Source organism: Lissotriton vulgaris, chromosome 10 (assembly GCF_964263255.1).
Source record: "Lissotriton vulgaris chromosome 10, aLisVul1.2, whole genome shotgun sequence".
NCBI lineage: Eukaryota > Metazoa > Chordata > Amphibia > Caudata > Salamandridae > Lissotriton > Lissotriton vulgaris.
In genome coordinates, this window is record NC_141698.1 from 126,689,433 (window position 1) to 126,711,670 (window position 22,238).

Below are 22,238 nucleotides of genomic sequence, written 5' to 3' on the forward strand. Positions count from 1 at the left end.
GTATCTGCCTGACTCCATCACTGGAAAGATGCAGAGGCTCCTCCTCCTAAACCTATTGTAAACCTATTGTATTGTATTGTATTGTGATTGCATTTATAAGGCACTTACTACCCCTGACGAGGCGTTGAAGCGCTCATTCGGCGAGTGGCATGCTACTCCAGAACCCATAAAGGATTAGTGTTGAATTAGTATAGTGAAATATGAAAGTAATTTGAGTGGTGGATAGGTTAGTCACTGATTTGGATTCAGAAGGATAGCGGAAGGATAAAAGAGGGAAAAAAGGTTTGCATTTATAAAGCGCTGGCCCATTTTGAATTTTACTTAATGCTTTTGCTATGCCGTCAGTGCTTAATTTGTTTAAAAAAAGAAGTGCCAGGGCCCTGTCAGGAGGCCACCACAGCCTGTACCACCCATTGGCCCTACCAGCATTACCATTGACATAACTACATGACTACTAACCATCACAGGACTACACGTTTGACAATTCAGACTGTTCGAGGCCCCCAAAGCTATAAGAATGGCTAGGGAGGCAGGTATTACCTGTGTTTAATGTATAATGAACTAATAAACAACTGCTGTTCTGCTCATCTTTACTTTACATAAACAACGCCACCATGTGGCAGTTTTGATAAATGCCGTGTTGAAAATAAAGAGCTGGTGCTGAGCACCGGAAACCACCGGCTCAAGTTAAGCACTGATTGCTCTAGCTCTGGGTGGTATTGTATCTGCATCAGAATCGTAAGTACTTTTCCATCCACTGCTCACTACTTTAGGTCCATTGACTGATACTTTCATTAAATACTCCAGTTCTATCAATCTGATTTTTCATAAAACCTTGACTTCCTTTCCAACCTTTTTCAAACTATTACGGCGTAAAAAAAATAACCTCAGAGGAAATGTGCCGGACAGGAGTTAATTTCTATTATTTTAATTAATATAATGTGCTTCGGCACATCGGTGCTTGTGTGCCGCTAATTGGAAATGACATTTTGTTCCCGTGGTCTGTGACCGGCAATTTTCTTGATTGGCCTCCATGAGGGCCAGGTGCATTGCATGTTATTCTCTGCTAATCACAGCCATCATCCTTGCAAGCACAAGTGTTTTGAAGCCCCAGGTCTATCAACAGAAATGCTCCTGTGCTGAGTTTTTGCTTGCAAAAAAAAAATGCATGTACTGATGGTGGTGAGAACTACTGAATTTTCTTCATTGAGTCCTCCATAATTGGGAAAGGGTTACAACCCAATATCCATGATCTGAGAGGCAAACATAAGAACAGTTTCTGAATCTCTGCTGGTTAATTAGCTGCGTTCCATGTATTCATATGAAATAATTAAAACCTACAGGAGGCCAGGTGGTTAAGATCTATGCAGTGGTGCTTTATCCCACCGGGGAATCTCATTCATAGTTTAGTTATGCTGTAATATGTAGAGCCTGTTCGTTTTTTCAAGTTCTGGTGGTTGTTTCTCTGGAATCTTATGTTCTCAGGTACATTTATTTTCTCTTGATTTTTCTGCTAAATTCTATCATTTTTGATTTTTCTTTTTCGTTCTGTTTTTCATCTCTAGTCAGCTTTTCCTCTCCGTTTCATCTCTTTCTCTCAATTTCTTTGCATTTTTTATTCATCTTCGCTTTAATATATGCACTTCAGCAATTAATTCGTGGAAACAGCATATGGAGATAAAATGGGCAATGGAGCACAAAGAACACTTGCTGCTGGGGAGGCGTGGCGGGACACTGATGAAGGGAGTCATGCTCCCTGTTGTCACCACCACGCACTGCCCTGTACATGTCAGTACCCCAATGTGTTGGATCCCGTACATGAATTACCCTGAGAGAGGAAAGTACTACTGGTTCTGGTGATCTCTACCAAAGTCGTCGAGGAGTTTGCAACTTGGTCAGAGGAGGAGCAGCGTGTTCATGCCCTAGTATTCGAGGTGGGGGCTGCCATGAGAGGCTACATCCGACTAAGGGAGGAGGACAGTGAACCCTACCACCGCGGTGGCTTTGCGGTGCTGGGGAGTGCTGAGAACAATCAGTGGGCGCTAAGATAGCTGCACAAACAATCGAACCCTACCACCACGGTGGCTTGGCGGTGCTGGGGAGTGCTGAGAACAATCAGTGGGCAGTAAGATAGCTGCACGAACAATCGAACCCTACCACCGCGGTGGATTCGCAGTGCTGGGGAGTGCTGAGAACAATCAGTGGGCGCTAAGATAGCTGCACGAACAATCAGAAATTCTGGGTGAAGAGCGTATTTTGCAGCAGAAGCTTGAATATCTGGACCATGCCGCAGCAGGAACCCGCACTGGATGGAGTAAACCAGTGCTCCATAGGTCAGGTGTAAGGTCTCATGAGCACGTTCATAGTGGGAGCTCGGGCTCTGATGGCGGCATGGGCAGTCGGATGTGGAGGGCATGGCCTGGCGTAAACTGAATCCAGGATTACTGTGTCTACCTTTGGCTGCAAACTGTGCCAGATTTGCCAAGATCCAAAAATCAGACAATTCCTAGGAGGTCAATGTGACCAAAAGTGCAATAGTCTGTGTCATATAAATGGTTTCACACTGAATCCAGTACCATTTATGACTGGACATCACTGGTGAGGATTGCCAGGGTAGCTTGAATTTGAAGGAAAACCTTCCTCATCACCCTTACATCTTTGAGAGAAACTACTGTGCTGGACAATGGTCTTCTGTTTGCCTGAGGTTGACCGGAAGTGCACATAGTCTGAAATTAGTAACTAGCCTCGATAAAGATACAACCATTTATTTTTATTAAGGCGCATGATAAATTGAACACGGGGAGGTCCAGGCAAATGACAGGTAAACCTCTGGTTGTGCAGTGCTGGACAGGAGTGGCAAACATTACTTTGAAGGTTGCAGAGACGACCTTAACCCCTTAAGAGCTGATGACGGAACCGCTCCGTCATCAGCTACGGGTGAGCTGTGCTGATGACGGAGCGGTTCCGTCATGGCCCACTCGGCGCGCCTGCGCGGCGTGAATTTCACGGCTGCGCTGAGCGTTCTATTGAGCGGGGCGGGCCATGATGGAACCGCTCCGTCACAAACACAGCTCAACCGACGCTGGTGACGGAGCGGTTCCGTCACCAGCATGCGACCGCTGCACGGCCGCCCCGCCCCCTTAGCACTGCGGCGGAATAGCCGCGGCAGTGAAGGGGTTAAAGTTTCAAGCTTCAAGAGCCCCAGGCATCCTCTCTGGACAAACAAGACTGAATTGTGTGTACCATCAGCGACACTAGAAACACTCTGGAACAGAAGATTGATGCTGTCTCCATGGACCTCAGGTGTCTACAAGCAGACCCAACTAACGTGGTTGGCAAATTAATCACAACAGGATCTCAACTGGTCACACTCCAACCTGATATTAAAGAGATTAAATCTTGTGTGGGACGCATGCAGGAATTAATAAGATTCTGTGAAAACAGGGCAAAGGACGCAAAACGCGGATCTGCGACAATAACCGATCTGTAGGTCTTCCTGATCAGATCAAAAAACAAAGTGTGGGCAGTTTCTTGAGAACTGTACAGTACTGTGGTCGCTCCTCGTTTTTAAATAATGTGCCTTAGGAAAACAGATTCCCATGCAATGCCACCAGCCCCGGGCATACGACCTAGACTGCTGATAGCTACATTACTAAACTAAAGAGATCAAGACCTTCTTCTTAATGAGCACAAAGGAATGGCCCATTTGAAATGGATAATGCTAAGTTGTCTCTGCTTCCAGATTTCCCAGCAGTGGTTGTGCAATAGCATGATTCTTTTCAAGCAATGAAAGGGAGGGATGTAGCCTAACAGTTAGGGGCCGATTATGATGGAGGATTTTCCGCATCCTCCGGGCCGGCGGTGGCGGATGCGGAAAATTCTCTGTGGACCCACCGCCACATTAGGATGGCTGGTGGGTCTTGGTTTTAGTCCGCCGCTTTTCCGCCGTGGTTGGCTTACAACCGCGGCGGAAAAGCCCTAATATGGTGGCGGTGTCTCTCCGACACCGCCAGACATATTAGGGTGGCTGGAAAAATTGCTTTTGCGCGGCGGGTTCTCCGCCGTGGAAAAGCATACGGATCTTCACCTTGGGGGCCCATAGCAGGCCCCCTGGGTGAAGGGGGGGTGGGGGATGCACATGGGGGGTACCTATGGTACCCCCCTGCATTTGAATGCAGAAATCGGCAGGCACCGCGCGGTGCCTGCCGCTTCCTGCATACAAATGCAATGTATGCATTTTTAACATTGCGGTGTGTGCAGCTTGAAGCCGCACCAGCCGCAATGTTAAACATAGAGGATGTGACCGCCAGGCTGGCGGTCACATCCTAATTGCACAGGAGGGAATGCCGCAGCCCATGCGGATGTTCCCTCCTACTCAGAGCTCGCGGACGGACGCAAGTCCGTCCGCGATCGTAATGTGCCCCATAGGGCGGTCAACCTTACAACTGGGGAACCAGGTTCGAGTCTTAGCAATGACACTCAACATCCTGAGATGCTGGGCAGATCACTTAATCTCCCCGTGCCTAACAAAAATGAATGTGTCCTTGTGTAACGCAACTGGCGCTCATGTAAAGCGCTCCAATACCTTCGGGTTGAGTTTGCGCTATATAATACTACGAAATAAACAAAAACCTAGTAAGGCAGGCTCGGTTATAATAAGTCATTCTTCACACAAAACAGAAGATATTGGAATAAGATAAAGACGTTTTTTTTCTGATCCCAAGGTTGCTTGAGAATTACTGGACAGAAGAGACTAGCAAATGGAATGCAAGCAAATCAACCTCTCGAACCTCAAAGCTGAAGAATAAGACCCAGAAGATGGCAGGCAAAACAAGATAAACCCACTAAGGAAAGCATGATTGAGACACAACAAACTGCACTCGCAGGACCTCTCATTTCATCGCCACAAACACATTGACACTGATACAGTGACAAAGGATTCGAACTCAGGGGCAATCATGTCTCATTCAGATGAAAAGAACATTTGCACCCAGAACACCGGACACAATATCTTGACCAAGGTAGAATCTTTTCATAAACACAGAGTGCCACAACTCCAGGCGGCGCAACCTCAACCTCAAATATGTTTGGCACAGTATGTTTGATTAAAGTAGCAGAATGGGAACCAACATGAAGAACACAGAGGGGGGGTCATCGGCAGCGGCTGGTCCCACTCTATTCTTTTCTTCCTCTCCTTAAAGTGGGTTTTTTCTTCTAACATCAAACACACAAAAGCTGATGGGAGAATGCTTGCAACAAGACTAACCCCCAGAAATCGGACAGGGGCATTCTAACCTATTGTTATTTTGCCCACCATGCCACCTCCATTATACCAAGCCATACCCAATTCAGTCTTGACCCAGCTCCAATAGAAACAATCCAGCCCGAAGCGCAAAGCCAGGCCCTCTCTGAACCGGAACACAACCAACCCAAGACCGGTTTTGGCATGAATGGGGTTCTTCAGTTGGGTGAAGCTTGGTTCCAGTGGCACAGTGAGCACGAAGCCCATGTTCGGGCATACTCGTAGCCACTTAGGATGGTAAGTCAAACACATAAAAGATGATGGGAATATGCATGCAATAAATCTAACCACTGGCAATCACTCAGGTCCTCTATTGATGGACCTTAAATGGGAACCAGGCAGATGCAGAGTATCCTCTGTAAATTAAATCTGCCAAGGACAACGGTGGCATCAGATTGCCTGGCTTTGAGGTTTAGTATTTAGTGACTTCAATGGAAGCCAAATGTAATGGAGGTGGCTGGATCCTGAGGGTAAGGTGGAGAGAGGTTACAAAAAAAAGGATATTTGGTAGAATCTTGATTGCAGATTTCTTATTCGATAGATGTAAATTGTCTCCTTCACATCCTCTACTAACAAAGGTGGTGCTGCAATGCTGGAGGAGATGCTTTAAGAGGACTGGCCTGCGTGGGGCCTATGCACCTGAACTTCCAATGTGGCGTCTTCCCAGATTCCACAAAATTCCTTCAACAGTACACTTAAAGCTATGGGTGGATTAGGGTTTGACCCAAGTGCTAGACCTATATGGCTCTAGATTACAGCTGGACTTTGTGGAGCACTGATCTGGTGGCGGGTTAAGTTTTGACTTGTGCGACCCTGAGAAAAAATGACATGGAGAACAGGCACCCAAGACTGATAAGGGATTGCGGGCAACTCTGACTTTGGTCACTGGCGGAGACATGTGACAAACCTGGACTGGGATATTAGAGATTCTGTTAAATGTGGCCTGGAAGATCTGAGAGTGAAATAGGAAGCCGACCTCGAATGTGACTTTGCTGTTCAAGGCAGACTAAACCCTTTAATTTACAGCAAAGGGCTCGCGCAATCTGAAGATTAAAACACTGCAGTGTAACTACACACAGGACAGACTTGCTACATAAATGTCTACATAACATTTATCATTTATATTCCTTTCCTAAATATAGAATCGAAAAGGTGGGCTTCTTCCTCATGGTATGGGCTTGTCCTGTTCTGGAGAGATTGCAGTGTTAGATCACACTCAGACTCTCACAGCAAGAAACTTAAAATTGGATACCAGGGTCTCACTTTTTAGGAAGCCGCTACGGCCTAAAGCCAAGAGATCGACCTGCACATTCATCGTTCTGGCCTTATTAATGGCCAAATGTTTCATGGCTATGGTTTGGTGACATCTAGCACTCCTACTTTGGCAATATGGAAACATAAATGGGCAACTACAAAAAACAAGATGTCTGCTTCACAGTGCAGGACGCAAGGGAAATATTTGGGGTCATATAAATGTAAAATGTAAATGTTGTATTACTTGTATAGCGCCCGAATCACCCCACATGGGGTCTCTCCGGCGCTTGTACGAATACCGCTGTGGAACCCTTCCTGGCTTTTTCCCTGTGAGGCGCCCACTCCTGGGCACCCCAAAGGTGCAGCCAGGCATCCTAGCGTTGTTGGGGCTGTTGTGAAGATTAAGCAAGCTATTGCCCAGAGTTGCAGAGCGGGGCACATGATTAGAATAGGCACCAAGGCAAGAATTATCAGGTCCGAGGAAATTGAGCCCAAGACCCGCCGAGGCGGGAATTAAACCCTGGTCCCGGGCCAGACCTCTGCATCAGGGTCTGCCGCTCTAACCATTGAGCCACACTTCTCCACCCATGGTCATCTAAGTTGAGCTCACCCTACAAACTTCGACTGTGGTATTGTTCATAATCACTTTGTTCTTTTTTCCCACTCTTAGGAGATACGCATACACTACTAAATATAGATTTACAACAATCCGGTCCAATCGTCTTGCATAAATAGCTTTTCTCTGAAAACTTTAATTTCAGATGCCCACCTGACGAGTAGTTGACATAATTATGAGATGTTCTTCTAAATTAATTTCTCATGTACATGCTTTCATCACAACGTATGCAGGGTCGGACTGGGACTAAAAACAGGCTCAGGCACCAAAATAAAAGTGTCCCCATTAGCAAATTAGATAGCAAAAACAGTGCCCTACGTTAGCAAATGGGGCAGTTTTGAACTTGTAAAGATACACCATATAGGTGTTTTGCGATGTATGGAAGATTGCATGCATTTGTGCTTGCATCAGGCAAAGTTGGAGGTAACGTGCCGGGTCTGGTGGCTCTGTGGACTAATGCGTCCACTGGAGGGGCTTGTGTTTGATCTCATGGTCACAGGTTCAAATCCTGGCGGGCCCACTCTGACTTACATCCTTCTGAGGTTGATAAACATGAGTACCATTGAGTTGGGTAAAAATAAACATCTGTTGTTCAGCACCAAGATACCTTTGGGTGAACGTACACTTTACAAATACACGTTATGCTATTTCAAGGAATTCGACGTTACCCCCACCAAAAGGTTAATAAAAGTAAAAGAAATGCTGCTTTGCAACTGAAAGAAGCGTGCTGTGCGGCCTGCGGATGGGATGGAGGCGAGACGAGCCACGAAGATGTCAATACTAGGGGGCAGATTTACAAGCCCCTTGCGTCACTTTTAACGTGGGAAAAGTGACGCAAAAGTGGCGCAAGGGGCTTGTCAATCTGGGCCTAGGTGTTTTCACTGCTGGCGGGAGCCGAGATACCATCTCAAAGGCGAGCAGTTGCTGTGATGTCCTAGCTGCAGACGTATTCGGATATTTCTTTGCCAATTGCAACAACTCAACCCTTCGAAAGCAATCAGCAGCTTCGAGCCATGTCCCCCCAAAACACCCGCTGCCTGCAACATCGGCTAATTAAAACGTTTGATAGCCACCACAATGAAAGATCCCGAAACAAAGAGTGTATGTTGTCTCTTTCCCATGAAAGGTGTTGCATCATGCCAACAAAAATTGTGATTCATTTCAGAGTAAATAAAAAAAGAATTCAAATAAATTGTTAACATCATGGGTCTTAAAAGGCAAGTTAATGTGTCTTTTATGTACTCTGAGCAGCACGGAAAAAGATGATTAATTTAATTTTAATTTAATTTAATTAATTTAATTGCAGGTTTATATAGCGCTAGGATCGACTCCCGGAGGAGTATCTCCGCGCTTCGACCGCTGCGAAACCCTTCCTGGCTTCCCTGAGAGATGGTCCCTTAATGGGTACCTCCAGGGTGAGACCAGGCATCCCCGGCGGTCTGGTGGGGCCGTTAGTGAAGATGAGGCAAGCTAATGCCCAGAGTTGCCGAGTGTGATCGCTGATCAGAGTGGGCACCGAGGCGAGAGAATTATCAAGTCCGCTGACCCTGGTCCAGAAACCTGCCGCGTCGGGAATCGAACCCTGGTCCCGAGCCGTCCTCTGCTCTCGGGTCTGCCGCCTCTAACCAGTGAGCCACACTACTTCACTCTGATAAGCAAGTAAAACAATTAATATCATTAAGATGAAATAATTTGGGGGTTTATTTCCCATCTACCAGTATATCAGCTGGCAAGTGGTTCATATCATATGTGACACGTTTAGCTAGTTCTGGCGTTCTTGCCAACAGAGCTTTGCATTCCTACTTGACATGAAAAAAGCTACTTGTCACTACTGCTCGAAGCCACTATTCTGCCCATTTAACGCGCTCATGCCATTTGGGCCATAAATGGTCTTCACTGTTACATCTGCTTTCACAGTACTGTTGAACTTATAAAGGTACTTTTTGAAATAATTTAAAAACAACAGCACAGGTGCACCACATTAGAGCTTAGACTAAGAATTTTATAAACTCCACGTCAGAAAAGTATTCTTCCAAATTTCTTCTTTATTGCAATGAAGTTGTTTTTTTAAACTTGATCAGGATGATCAAGATGCAGCCAACGCGTTTCGTCCTTATCAGAAGGACTTCTTCTGGGCGAGTTGAGTCATTTATGCTGTCAGCATTTTGAAAGTAAACCGCATGGTAAACCCACAAATGGCGTAACCAGATGCTTGCGTCCTATATATATTGAATTTAAGATTTTGGTTAGCACCTTAATCTGACAGAAGACGGACTAGTGGGTGTGTGGTAACTCCTAATTAAAGCAATCCAAAGTCTAAGATCAGGGAACTAGGTGAAGTATGACAAAGGTTGCACAATTGCAACAGCCGGCCAGAATCAGCAGGGGTATTCTTCATTGGAAGGCCAGACGGATGCCTATAATGTAATTCATAGACCACAAGTTCAATCTTTTCAGTCTCCATGAAGTCCCAAGCCTTACTGTTGCTTTTTCGTACAATACCATGTCTTTTTTAAATAAAGAAACTTTTAAAAATCAATTATTTACTCTTTTCCCCTCCTGCTGGCCCAGAAGTGTGCCCCATATCGCAGCAATCCCCAGCGACTGTCAGATCTCTGGTAAATCAGTAATTCCACGAGGTAGCAGTCCGAGTTACTAGTGAAAAGCCTCCTCAGAACCTACTGTGGCAGTCTGACAGGCACAGCAACTGTAAGAAGTACCCATGGCTTTAAGTGGGATGAAAAAAACTGGGGGGCTCCAAAAGGGGCGTGGCCGATGTAATTAAGGGCGTGGCTTAAAACACATAAACTAAAAATCTGTGCTTAGCAGAGTGTGCCGCCCGACTGGTATTTTGCTGTGTCTGTCATTGCATACAGATATATAATACAACAAGTAAAATTACACCTACAACAAGCCAGGACTATTGGTTTTGTCAACGGTTGTTAGTTGCATAAAATAAATAAGCAACAACTATGGATTTGTTGTATAAAATAGGGAAAATGTTCCAGTTTTGAAATGAGACTGTGAATGAGACTGTGCCTGAGATGTAACTTTGAAGTTACATCACAGGCAGAGAAGGGTGGTGAGGGCAAAAATGGAGGGCCCAAAATGGACCCGTCTCAGCACCTTCTTTTAACCCCTCCCATGCTCGTGACGGAACCGTTCCGTCACGAGCCTCGGGTGGGTTGTGCTGGTGACGGAACGGTTCCGTCACGGCCCGCTCGCCGCGCCTGCGCTGACGTTCTGAAGAGTGGGCGGGGCCGTGACGGACCGTTCCGTCACAAGCACAGCTCACCCACGAGCACGGGAGCGCCGCGCAGCCCCGCGTCCCCCTTAGCGCTGCAGCAGAATAGCCGCCGCAGCGAAGCGGTTAAGAACTACCAGTGCTGAGCACCAGGCAGGACCCGGCCCACTTAAAGCCCTTCAAGTACCTTCCCCATGCCACCCATCCTCTGATTACTTTTTGTTCCACTACTATTTTTATATTACACTTCTGCGAATAGATGGTCAAGCCAAATGAAGCAGTACATTGCCCAGAAGTCATCCTTCCTCAGACAAGACATCATCAAAATTGATCTCCTCTCCAGCAGGGCAAAAGGCTCATTAAAGGAAGATCGGCACATCCTTCTGTTTGTCCATCCTTATGTCCGAGTACAACTGTAGATGGTTTGTGCTGGACTTTGTTTGTGCCTGTATGTGCTGTTTTTGTGTTGATGAAAGGACTCTGATCACTGGTCTGTGTGCATGTGTCCTAAGGTACTTATAACGTCTGCCCCCGCCACACACAGTTTTCTCATCAAATAATTTTATTGCAAATGTTGCAGTGATATTATCAATGATGTCATAGATGATTTCATGAGTTATGAAATATGTGGGAAAATTAGTAGTGCCTGGCGAGGGTACGCGTTATAGTTACCTTGGGACATGAGTTATAGTTATTTGAGATAACTAAAACTGGTGAATTTATGTGGGTTTTAGATTTTAAAACGTTACGTTTTTACTGAATATTTCACCTAAGTATAACGTACTTTAACTTTTATTTTTTAAGTGAACTTCTAGTTGTTTTTTTTACGTAAAGTAATATGTTATTACCATTCGTAACTCGACCCCCTGCTGCGTGCGGGTTTGGCTGAAGGGTCTTGTCTGTCGCCAGGCCCTGTGACTAATCCCCCCTCCCCCAAACGTAGCCAACCCGGAGAGGTGAGGTGCAGCGGTCAGGGCAGCTGACTTCAGAGCACATGGTTCACGGTTTGATCCCCGGCTCTGGCGGCATCTCAGCACCATGTGGCTATGGGCAATAGCTCACTTAATTTCCACCATGGCCCATATCGCCTTGAGACCCGTAAGGGTGAGTAGTTTGTGCTTTACAAATACAGATTTACATTTTACATTTACCTTGGGTGTTGTCGGCGGTTGGCCACAGGGCCTGGCTCTGCAGCCATCTCCCGCAGGCAGCCAACCCCAAATGGACAGCCTTTCATGAAACAGCGTAATTTTGGCCTTTAGGCCCTAGTGAGCCCACCCCCCCAGGGCCAAGACATATATATAAAGAGGAGGGGGTGTACAGACCCCCCACTGCCAGGCTAAAAGGTCCTGGGGACCACATCCCTGGAGCCAAATTCAACAAACAGGTCTCTAGTTTAACCCCTTTCGCTGCGGCGGCTATTCCGCCACAGCGCTAAGGGGGCGGGGGGGCCGCGCGGCGCACCCATGCTGATGTCGGAACCGCTCCGTCACCAGCCTCGGTTGAGCTGTGCTTATGAAGGAGCGGTTCCGTCATGGCCCCGCCCGCTCAATAGAACGCGCAGCGCAGGCGCGTCGAGCGGGCAATGACGGAACCGCTCCGTCATCAGCACAGCGCTACCGCGGCTGATGACGGAGCGGTTCCGTCATCAGCGCGGAAGCGGTTAAAGGATCATATTTGTATATTTAAACAAAATTCAAAAACCTGGAGCCTGCATGTGATTCGTAAAACTACAGCCGACGACAGAGCATCTTTGCTAGCACACTAGAGGAGACATTGAAATTCATGCTAGGGGTTGCCTCTCAGCTGCTGCTGTGCTGCTGATAATTAGTCCCCTGAAATCTTGTCCGTGGGCTTACTCTGCCCGTGTTCTGATGCGTAGAGCGCTAGGATGCTAAAACCACGAGAAATATATTCAACATGCACCTGCCGAGGGGAAAACAAACGCTGCGAACACAGTGGCCAGGCTGCAGTGCCTGGCGCACGTCGCTTCTGTTGTCGGAGGTGAGTGCCTGCGTTGCCAATGGCAACAACAACACACCACACCACAAACAAACAGGCGGGATGCAGATAGGAACTCTGACGTACCTCAAAATATCTCCTGAATAACAAAACACAAATGGACTGCTCTTAAAAGAGTTTATGCAAACCACCGACAGGTTTTCCTAGTAAAATTAAGGCCGGCTTTGCATTTAATGCAAATGGCACAGCTCTATCAGCAGAGGCACAACACGCCACATCAATGAAAAAATGAGAACATTTCCCTGCCTTCCCACCAGACTCAACACCTCAAAATAATAACAATAATAATCTGATTTCATGAAACGTTTAATGGCTCAATTACTGACATCTTCATGTAATAAAGAAATGACGTCGCTGCTCAACCGTAATCATTTGTTACAGTTGAGTTCTGATAGCACAATGCGTGCCAACACCCAAGGTTAATTAGATGCCACAGAACACAATTACAGCTGCAGTTTAAACACGGAAATCCGGAAACGGGCTTTCAATTCTCCTGATAAGTTTCAAAAAGATAAAAGTCATCAGCAAAAAGGGTATATTTATGGCAACATGTTTACTTTTTGGCACACTATAGGTCAATACATGAAAAAAGAATCTGGAGGTTTCTGCATGATCTAACTCATAGCATGTTTAACCTGAGTTACATTAAACTGATTGTAATATATTTTTGAAAGGATTACCAGCTGTTTTCTGGTGTGTTTACTTTCACAGTAGAGATTATGCTTTTATGCTTCAGCACTTGAGCAAACATGAAAGAGGCAGAAATCAAGGCATTCATCAGTTTTTGGGACGATGATGATGTGACCATCTGTAAGAACTGTACTGAACTGTACTGTAAGAAATAACATACCTTCTGCCAATCATTGCAAGTATATTGCAAGGCAACTTGCAGTTTTTTTTACCTTATAAAGGAACTCAAACTTAGGCCTTGTTCCTCCATATTCTCAAATAACTCCTCAATGACTTGCAATATCCTTACAATGTATGGCAGGGCTGCTTTATCCATTATATTATTTTTTTGCCTTCAATGCTACTCTTGAACATAGTTGGGCCTTTATATTGGGTGGGCAATGTTCTCAATTCTGGTGCTATGAGGTGATGCAGACAGGTACAGGGATGCCATCAGCCCTGAAAGGATGCTACAGCAAATGTGTTTAATCATCGTGTGCTGTCTACAATCGCTTCTTTCCATAAATTTAAAGAGATTAGTATTTGACGAGCTTTGACACCTGATGAAGAGTCGTACGTTTTTTACACTACTGAAACCTAGTGGCAGAGCATAAACAAAAATAAAAATAGGTGAGTCACTTCAGTAATTAATTATATACAGATAAGCGCAATGCCTCTATTGGACATGGAGTGTGGAGGGCCCTCATTTTTAGGGCCCGAGACTACTTATTTATCATCATACTTTAACCCAGAGCAAGAGATAGGAGGACAGGAAATACAGAAAAAGAATGACAAAGGAAGTAAACAGGAATTAAAAGTAACATGCAAGAGTGATATAAAGAGACAGGAATCGAAGGGTGGTGGAGGAAAGAGGCACAAGGTGGAATCAAGACTAGCAGCCTTGATATTTGACAAGACAAGCAGTCAGTAGCTCTGGAGGTGGGCTCTCAAGAGAACCCTTGGGACCCTGCGTAAGCACTGGCACATGCTAAAACTAAGCAAAGAAGTATTTACTTTCCAAAGATTAGTAGACTAATTAATTAAATTACCAGGGTTTCAAAGCAGTTTGCAGGGGGCAAGCAGCACTTCCTGGGATTTACCTGATCACTCCTAACATATCTTTAGTAATGCGCACTAGGATAACTATACTTTAACACTAAGACTGCATGGCCAACTCATGAAACTACGGAATAGTCAAGAGTGTAATGCATGTAGTTACTCCTGTGTAAGGCTTTGCAAGGAAGGTATAAACTGAGCACACATAAGGTAGGCCTAAGTTAGAGTTACCTCAAGAATACTTCAATTGTGATTTAAGCCAAGCCCGATCACAGCTGGCACACTTGTGGGGACTTACAGATACACAAAATGCACTCATCAAGTGTGGTTATGTTGTGAGAATACTTCACTTCTTTTATTCAGTATCCAATATTTGCTCAATATTATTATGAAACAAGCTCAAAGTAACTTTGACTAATGCCCTTATTACGAGTTCTGCGGTACAATGAACCGCCGAACCTGTGGCGGTGGTCCGCGCACTGCATTAGGACTGTGGCGGTTTGACAGTCACTGGACCGCCGCTGCCTCCAGGGATCCATGATCCCTGGTAGTGGCACAGCGGTCTGAGGACCCTAATAAGGCGGTGCTGCTGCGGCATCACTAAACATATTAGGAGTTTCCTCACCGCCACACTTTTCATGACAGTGCGACCACTATGAAAAGTGTGGTGGTTAGGAAACAGAGAGGGTCCTCTGCGTCATGGAGTGCATGCAGGGGGGCACATGTTGTGCCCCCCGTGTGCATGCACCCCGAGTTCCTGCAGGGCATGGACTTGACAGTCCATGCCCTGTAGGAACTCCCTTTGATGCTCCCATTGTGTTGCCTGTATTAAAGGCACTGCAGTGGGACCGCTAAAGAACCGCCCGCTAGAGTACAAATGAGTCATACTCTGGCGGGCGGTCTTTAATGGCTTTGGCGATCTTGGAGAGTGACGGCAGCGTGGCGGCCCGGCTCTGAGACCGCAAAAGTCATTATAAGGCCCTAAGTCTTTGAAAAAGAAAAGTAAATGCAGGGGAATTTATTTGGTGCTCCCCATCTGGTTTTTTTTTACTCTCTCAAATAATTCTCCCAATAAGAAATCAAAATTACTCCCATGCTGTGTTTGGCACACATTTCTCTTTTCATTTTGGGTTGAAGCTTTGGTGACTTGCAGGGACTGCACCATTATTGTTATGACAACTTTTAGGTATGGGCCTGGTGCCTGGCACAGGCTCACCTCTGTGGCTTTAAATACTATTTATGATACCCCGAGCGAAGACAAACGTACTGGGTACATATTTCAAATGGGTACCTGGGCGAAATATTTCAATGCAAATCAACTGGTCTGACGTGAAACAAGCCCTAGGTAAATGATCCAGCCATTTATGCCCAATAGCTGTAATCCAAAGAGGTACCATCAATTTCCAATAGGGAGCTGATACCATATCAAATAAGATCATTCACCTCACTCAGAGAGGTGTACTATAAACGATCATGGCTGGTTTCTATAGAGGGGACCTAAGCAAATTAAGGAAAAAGCGTAGTGGAGCACAGGAATTTTTCCAATGGAAAACGACACGTTTTCATCGTCAATCTACTGTAACAGCTAACAATGCACTCGACCTGAACATTATTGCCACTACTTCACTTTGCCTTCTTCCTTCCATAAGACATTGAGCCGACGATCTCAAACGCCATTATTTTCTCCGACTTTCCGCATTCAATATAAGAAGCAAGAAGCATTTCCTCCACCCATTCAAGGATAGTAAGGGAATCTAAAATGGCTGTTATTCTAACCTGTATTATTATTTGAAATTTGATAAGGTAACGACTTTGAAGGATAAAGAAGTTTCAAACTGATGCTCAACATAATATTTTGGAAGCAGTAAATTATCTGAATTTGGGGTCCCTAAGTACCTGCATGGCAATGATGGGTAGTCTCAAAAATATAATATTCGTTAATGTGCTATCTTTACTTCTGACAGGGTTTCACACAATAGCTCACATTTTTGCCCAGATAGTGATAAGCTTATATTCAATATTAAATAAGCTAATTTTGATTCATTGCATCTGGCAAAAGAGGAAACATTAATCCCAAGTAGATAAATTAAGTAAACATTTAAAGATTTTAACATTTTCAAGTTGCAGGCCAAGATGGCTCGCCCGCTTTGTTCACCGAAATATGTACCCAATGCTGGTTTCAGACAGACAGGCACACAACTATTTCACGATAAAAGAGAAGTAAAACAATACATTTGTGTAAAAACGGTCGTCGTTAATCCAGACTCCTATCACTTAAATTATTTTGTTTTTTGCATATACATTTTGCTGGAAGAGAGGTTTGGATATGGTTGTTGGTAGCCGGTTAAGCATATACCCAGCTTATTTGGTTAAAGAGTTCATAGAAGGGTTGTGACAGCATCCAAATGTGTGGTTAGTAGACTACAGGGCCTCATTTGACTGCATGCATTAGGGCTAAAATGGCAAAACACGCTTCAGGGTTGTGGACTACTATTATTAGCACTGCAGTTTAGTACACCTCCGCAAGTTAATGCATCACACTGATGTGCCCTTAATTCTACACACAAAAGAGGGCTTGATCCCTTTCTAGATACCATGGGCTGATTTAGAGTGCAGTGGATGGAGTATATTCCATCAGCATGATGGAGTACTTTATGATCATCTTTCCTTGGGTATTCCGCTCGCCGTAATTAAAGATGTCCGCTAGCCCAGTAGACCTCTCTTACACTGACAGTGAGCAGCGTGGCTCCATCACCATGACAAAGCCGTCTGGCACACTTTCAATATTTTTATTTTATTTTAACCCCTTAAGCGCTGTCGTCGGCCAACGGTCGTCGCGAGCGCTACCTCCCCAGTGCAGCGCACGACCGTTGGCCGACGGGCCAGCGCTCGTTATTCGAACGTTCAGCACTGGGTGCTGAACGTTCGAAGCAGCTAATGTGTTAAAAAAGAAAATCCTAAAGATTGATAGAAATGTTAAAAAATCAATGACCCCTTCACTGGGAGTTTTCTGCCATGGAGTGGGGATCATTAAAATGTTTTTACTTTAACTTACCGCCCCGTTTTCAGGTGGTGTTCGAAAGTAAAAACATGCCATTTGTTTGCTCACTCCTAATAGGGTTGTGGACAAATGGCAAAACGCCTGATGACCCCTACTCCGTCGGGCGGTCGGAGGCGTATATCAGTGCCAGAGACGGAGTAGTCTATATCACTAACATACTGGTGGTCCGCCTGACTCTATATGAGGCCCTATGTCTGTATGTTGCAGAAAGAATGCATTGAAATATATGGAAAGAAGACCAAAGTGTTAGACTCAGTTTTGACTGTATGTTACGCCTGAAAAACTGAGTGTGTTATTTAATTGACCTACTTAGGGTTATTAGTCAAATTAGTATCTTGGGATAAATCTGTGTGTACATTTTCAAAAAAGCCTACTTCAACACTAATATCTATCCATTTTTTTTTTCTTGTACAGGATATGTGCTGCAAAAATAAATGAAAAACAACAACTAAAGGTTAACAGCAATACAAGCTTTTCCTTTTTTAAATACAAGTTTTTGCTAGTCCCCTCGCTTTTTTGTACTTCGGATTAAGGGCACTTAGGGAGTGTGAGCTTTGATAGAGGAAGATAAAAAGGGTTTTTCTTTTTGATCGTTTCTCCATAAGATGGTATTTACTTTATTATGTATTATGTATTCATAAGGCATTGATTCTCTAGGCTACATGATAATATATATTGGGTTTTTAAAACATAAACAACCCTATTGTCCTGAATAAAGCCGTCGCAGTACGGTGGATAATGCTGAAACATGTAGACTTCTTAAGCCATATTGGTTGTGATGTGTGTTTTTTTTAATTTCTGAAGAATATTATGAAAAAACAAATGAAGTACGACACGTATCCTCTTTCACAGTTTTAGTGTTTGGGTACTGATATGTATGACCTTTTTTAACTCCCCTAAGAACCACTTGCTTGTCATCAACACACAAAATTCCATTTGTACATTGTGAGAGAGATGATATTAAGGGCACAGAAAACTCCAGCAATGTTTTCTAAATTAGAATAGCAGTTGTAGTATCTATGTATTATCTAGCAATTGTAGTATCTACAAGAATATTACCAGTATATTTTTTTTTTATTTTGGGTGTAATTTTAGATATTTTTTAAATAAAAGGTGGTGCCTACAATGACAAGCAGCAAGAATGTCCAAATTGTTAAGATCTTAGAATGCCCACAAGCTAACTTAACTTTATTTCAAATTATTAAGTTGTGAACTACCTATGAATGGTTTACAGGGCAATGGCTAGATATGTGGAGGTGGTTTTCAAATTATGTTTGGGTAACACGATATAGTGGAATTTAGGACTGTGCACTGTTTACAACTAGCCTAGTTTTTGGTTAGAGTAAAGAGGACAAATGAGTTGGATTATTGACTGTATTCCTTTGCATGATTTTTGTATGGCGGGATCAGTGTAATCGAAATGTATTCATAGAAACTGAAATGGGTTTTTATAAAGCTTAAGGTAAACCACATACTTACAGGCGTTGAATAGCAATTTGCACACGAACAAAAAGCCATCATGTTATATGTATTTGTCTAAAACATATATTTAGATTTAATTTATGGAAATATTTAAGGAAGGCAACCAACTCACTCCACAACATCAAGGACACTGTATTTCCAGTCCTCGTCTTGCATATGACAACCGAAGGAAATCTGAGTGTTGGCATCCTGATGTGCTTTTATTAATGAAATTAGATCAACTAACTTAGATAACAAGGAGTTCACATCCTAGGACTAAAACGCTGTGCCCTGGTCGAAGGTTCAATTCTCAACAAGACCACTCATTATTTTGCTGTTAAGGGAGTTGGGTAACAATAAACATGTTTTATCTGACGTTAGCTCCAAGATTCTGCTCATGATATGTTCTCTTACATTTTAGGATCCAACGTCCACTGGCACTCGTTGACCCTTTGATGCCTTTATCAAAGTCAAAGTCAAAAGGTATGTTTATTTAGATCGTAATCTTTAAACAAATACATAGCAATTTACTTATTTAAAATATCTTGTCTTTATCAATGCATAATGTTTAGAAGTTCCCTGGATGCCTACTCACTCCCTAAATATGATGAACGCATTCCCAAACTTGGTCTGTATGCAACGAACAGGTCTATAGGATGGTCCAAGCTACACAAAGTAAGTAATAAGTAAAAAGTAGCCGGACAGCAGAACATGCCTATTAATTACATAAAGGAGAACATTTAACAGGCTGATCATACACTATGCCTGGCCATTCTACTTACTGTTTTCGGACAGTTCCACAATATAATTAAGAATTGGGCTGTTTCCATCAAACGGGCGCACCCACGACAGAGCCACTGTGCGGCTGCTGGAGGAGTTCAATCTTGCTAGAAGGTTTTGTGGTGAATGAGGAAGTTCTCTGAAAAAAAAGAGAATAATTCATCGCTAGCAGAACTCTTGTTTGCTGAGTCTGCAAATTTCTGAACCGCCCAAAGCGATAATGTGCACGCAATACTACTTTTGCAAGAGTCAATCATTTTTAAAGAAAATAACTTTCTTATTTCAACCATAAAAATGCAGCAGCAGACAGTTAAAATAAAGGGGAACTGGAAAGCCCTAAAATTGAAAATTCTCCGCACTCAAAAACGTTTTCAGAGTTTTTATGAACAGATACATACTAAAAGATTCTCGAATTTCCCATTTGTATTTTTCCTGCAAAAGGTAAAATTCCAACAAGGCAGAGGAAATACAGACTGTTCAAAATGCAGTTTTCTAGCAACTTTTTTATAGCATCAAAATAAATAAAAAGCAGGTGCCACAAAAGTAGAATAAAGTTGTCCACAATCTCTTTATAAAGAACCTGGAGGGATTAATACCGCACATTTTGTGATAGTATCACTTCATTCTTTTCTCAATTCACATTTGGTAACACTGCCTGGGCATTGGTTGCACCTTCTTAGTACCAGTTTATCAAATAAATATAGCAAAAAAGCAACAGAAAGGGCGCCAGTCATCCTTGGCTTGAGGGCTTCCACTGCGCGGCAACACATGTCTCTGCATTTTTAGTAACTTTTGAATGGTCAGAGCTAGAAACAATTTTTTGGTTAAACTGCGGAATTTGCAGCAGATGATGTATAGTGTATCAAATGAAGCAAACCCACATTTATAACAAAAAAAGCAGTAGCCGCATAATTCTGGTGGCCTTTCCACTGGCATATATATCTGCATGGCATAGCAAAACGTACATATCCTCCGAACATCCCACATGAATGTTTTTCGACAACCATTATTGCCAGTCATATGGAGCACACATAAACAAACTGCCCTTTATGTTCGATGATGTGAGAATGACCCCCCCCCCCCCCCCCCCCACTCACAGTCAGGACAGCAATTCTTAATACTGGCAGAAAAAAACACACCATGAACCTCGGATATTAACTGCAAAGGTCAATGTTGCATTTCACTGCCTTTATACAATCCCTTCTAGTCTGCTGTTCAGTCTGGCAAACTTGCTTTTTATTTCCATATTAACTTCCAATGCAATTCTTGAGTTTGTAGTTCCTTCAATGGTGTGTTCTTTATACAGATGACCATGTACATGATGCTTCTCGTTACCTGCTAATTTAAGTTAACTAAGACAACATTGTCCATAACTCCTGTACATGCCTACACTTTTCTGCTAAGGATTCTGCATCAGCAGCCCACAGGTGTACCCTTCTTTAACTCACAGAATTAACCCCTTTGGTGCTGATGACGGCCCCCAGCCGTCATGCATTACGGTGCTCGTGTGCTGCTGACGGCCGTCATGAACCCGCCCACTCGAGATTCTGCTGCACGGGCGCAGAATCGCGGCCGCACCCAAGGGGTTAAAGAGCAGTAAGTGCAAACAACAAGGTGGATGATGGCTGAGTAAGGTAAATAATCGAGACATCAGCATTCCTTCTGTCATGATATGTCACGTGGGCTCGCCGCCTTGCGCTTGGCGGACACTTGCGCATGATACGGCAAACTCACTGGTGCAAGGTTCATTGGGAAAAAGGAAATGAAGGAAGTACTACAGGAATGTCGGTGCCACTTGGGAAAGAGCTTTGCTCCTCTGGAGGATGCACCACATATTGATGTCCCAGTACTCAATGGAAACACTCATGTTTGGCAAGCTCTTTCCTTCTTGGAACTCTTCTTGATGGCCACACAACTTGGGAGCTACACCCATCCTGTATAAGACTTTTCTATGGCTCTCCAGGTTGCTAAAGTTAAATCTACAAGCGTTTGAGAATACTAAGAAAAATGTTTGACTATCGCCCACTTTCATGCTGTAAGACTGTAATACAATCACGTCTTAACCATGGAAATTTTGCATCCTTGAGAATTTCCAGTATGTTACTCCATAGGCTATAAGTAGTTCAAAACTCTGCAGCCCACTTGATTTTAAAGCTCCCAAGATCAGATCACATTTTCAGTCACCTTACAGGCCTACATTGGATCCTGATACACAAATGAGCTTGTTTCAAGATTCTTTATTCTGCCTTTATCACACATAATAACAATGGCCCATTTTATCTAAGATATAAAATATCCTTCTGTCATGCCAATCGATTTCTTCGCTTCTTGAATGCTTCTTAAGCAATCGTGCACAGGCCATTTCGAATTTTCAAGTGCACGTGTCCTTGTGGTTCAGAGTGTCCTTGCTAGGCAATCGAGATAGTTGTTGCTGGAACAAGACTTTGCTACAAAAACATATGAAAATTTGGAGAGAGTCTGATTTGAAAGTGTTTTTGGAAACTGAAGTGAGTGAAGAGAGCGTGTAATCACAAAAGCTGAAGGTAGATATCATAGTAAGCAAAGAAGTGAGATTATGAGAAGGGCTAGAATAACATGGATTACATAGTGTTTAGGTTCCAGTTCCAAGAATGGCAGCAATTCACTAAAACACAGAGCAAACAAGACTTGGAGATAATGAGAAATGTTCCTTTTGGCATGGTCACCCTTATTTTTTGCTGAAACATATTACTGGCTAATAGACTCTGCGTTCCAGTGCCCAGTGAATGTACCT

The 22,238-nt window shown here is 43.8% G+C and overlaps 1 protein-coding gene across 1 annotated transcript in view; it reads right to left on the reverse strand.

The window, feature by feature from the left end:
- The window catches only part of SDK1 (sidekick cell adhesion molecule 1), a 1,937,536-nt gene that overhangs the window by 506,113 nt on the left and 1,409,185 nt on the right, over positions 1-22,238 (reverse strand). Inside the window, exon 14 of the mRNA XM_086940699.1 lies at positions 19,468-19,604. Coding sequence (XP_086796825.1) covers positions 19,468-19,604 — 137 coding nt within the window. The remainder of the gene's footprint in view (positions 1-19,467; positions 19,605-22,238) is intronic.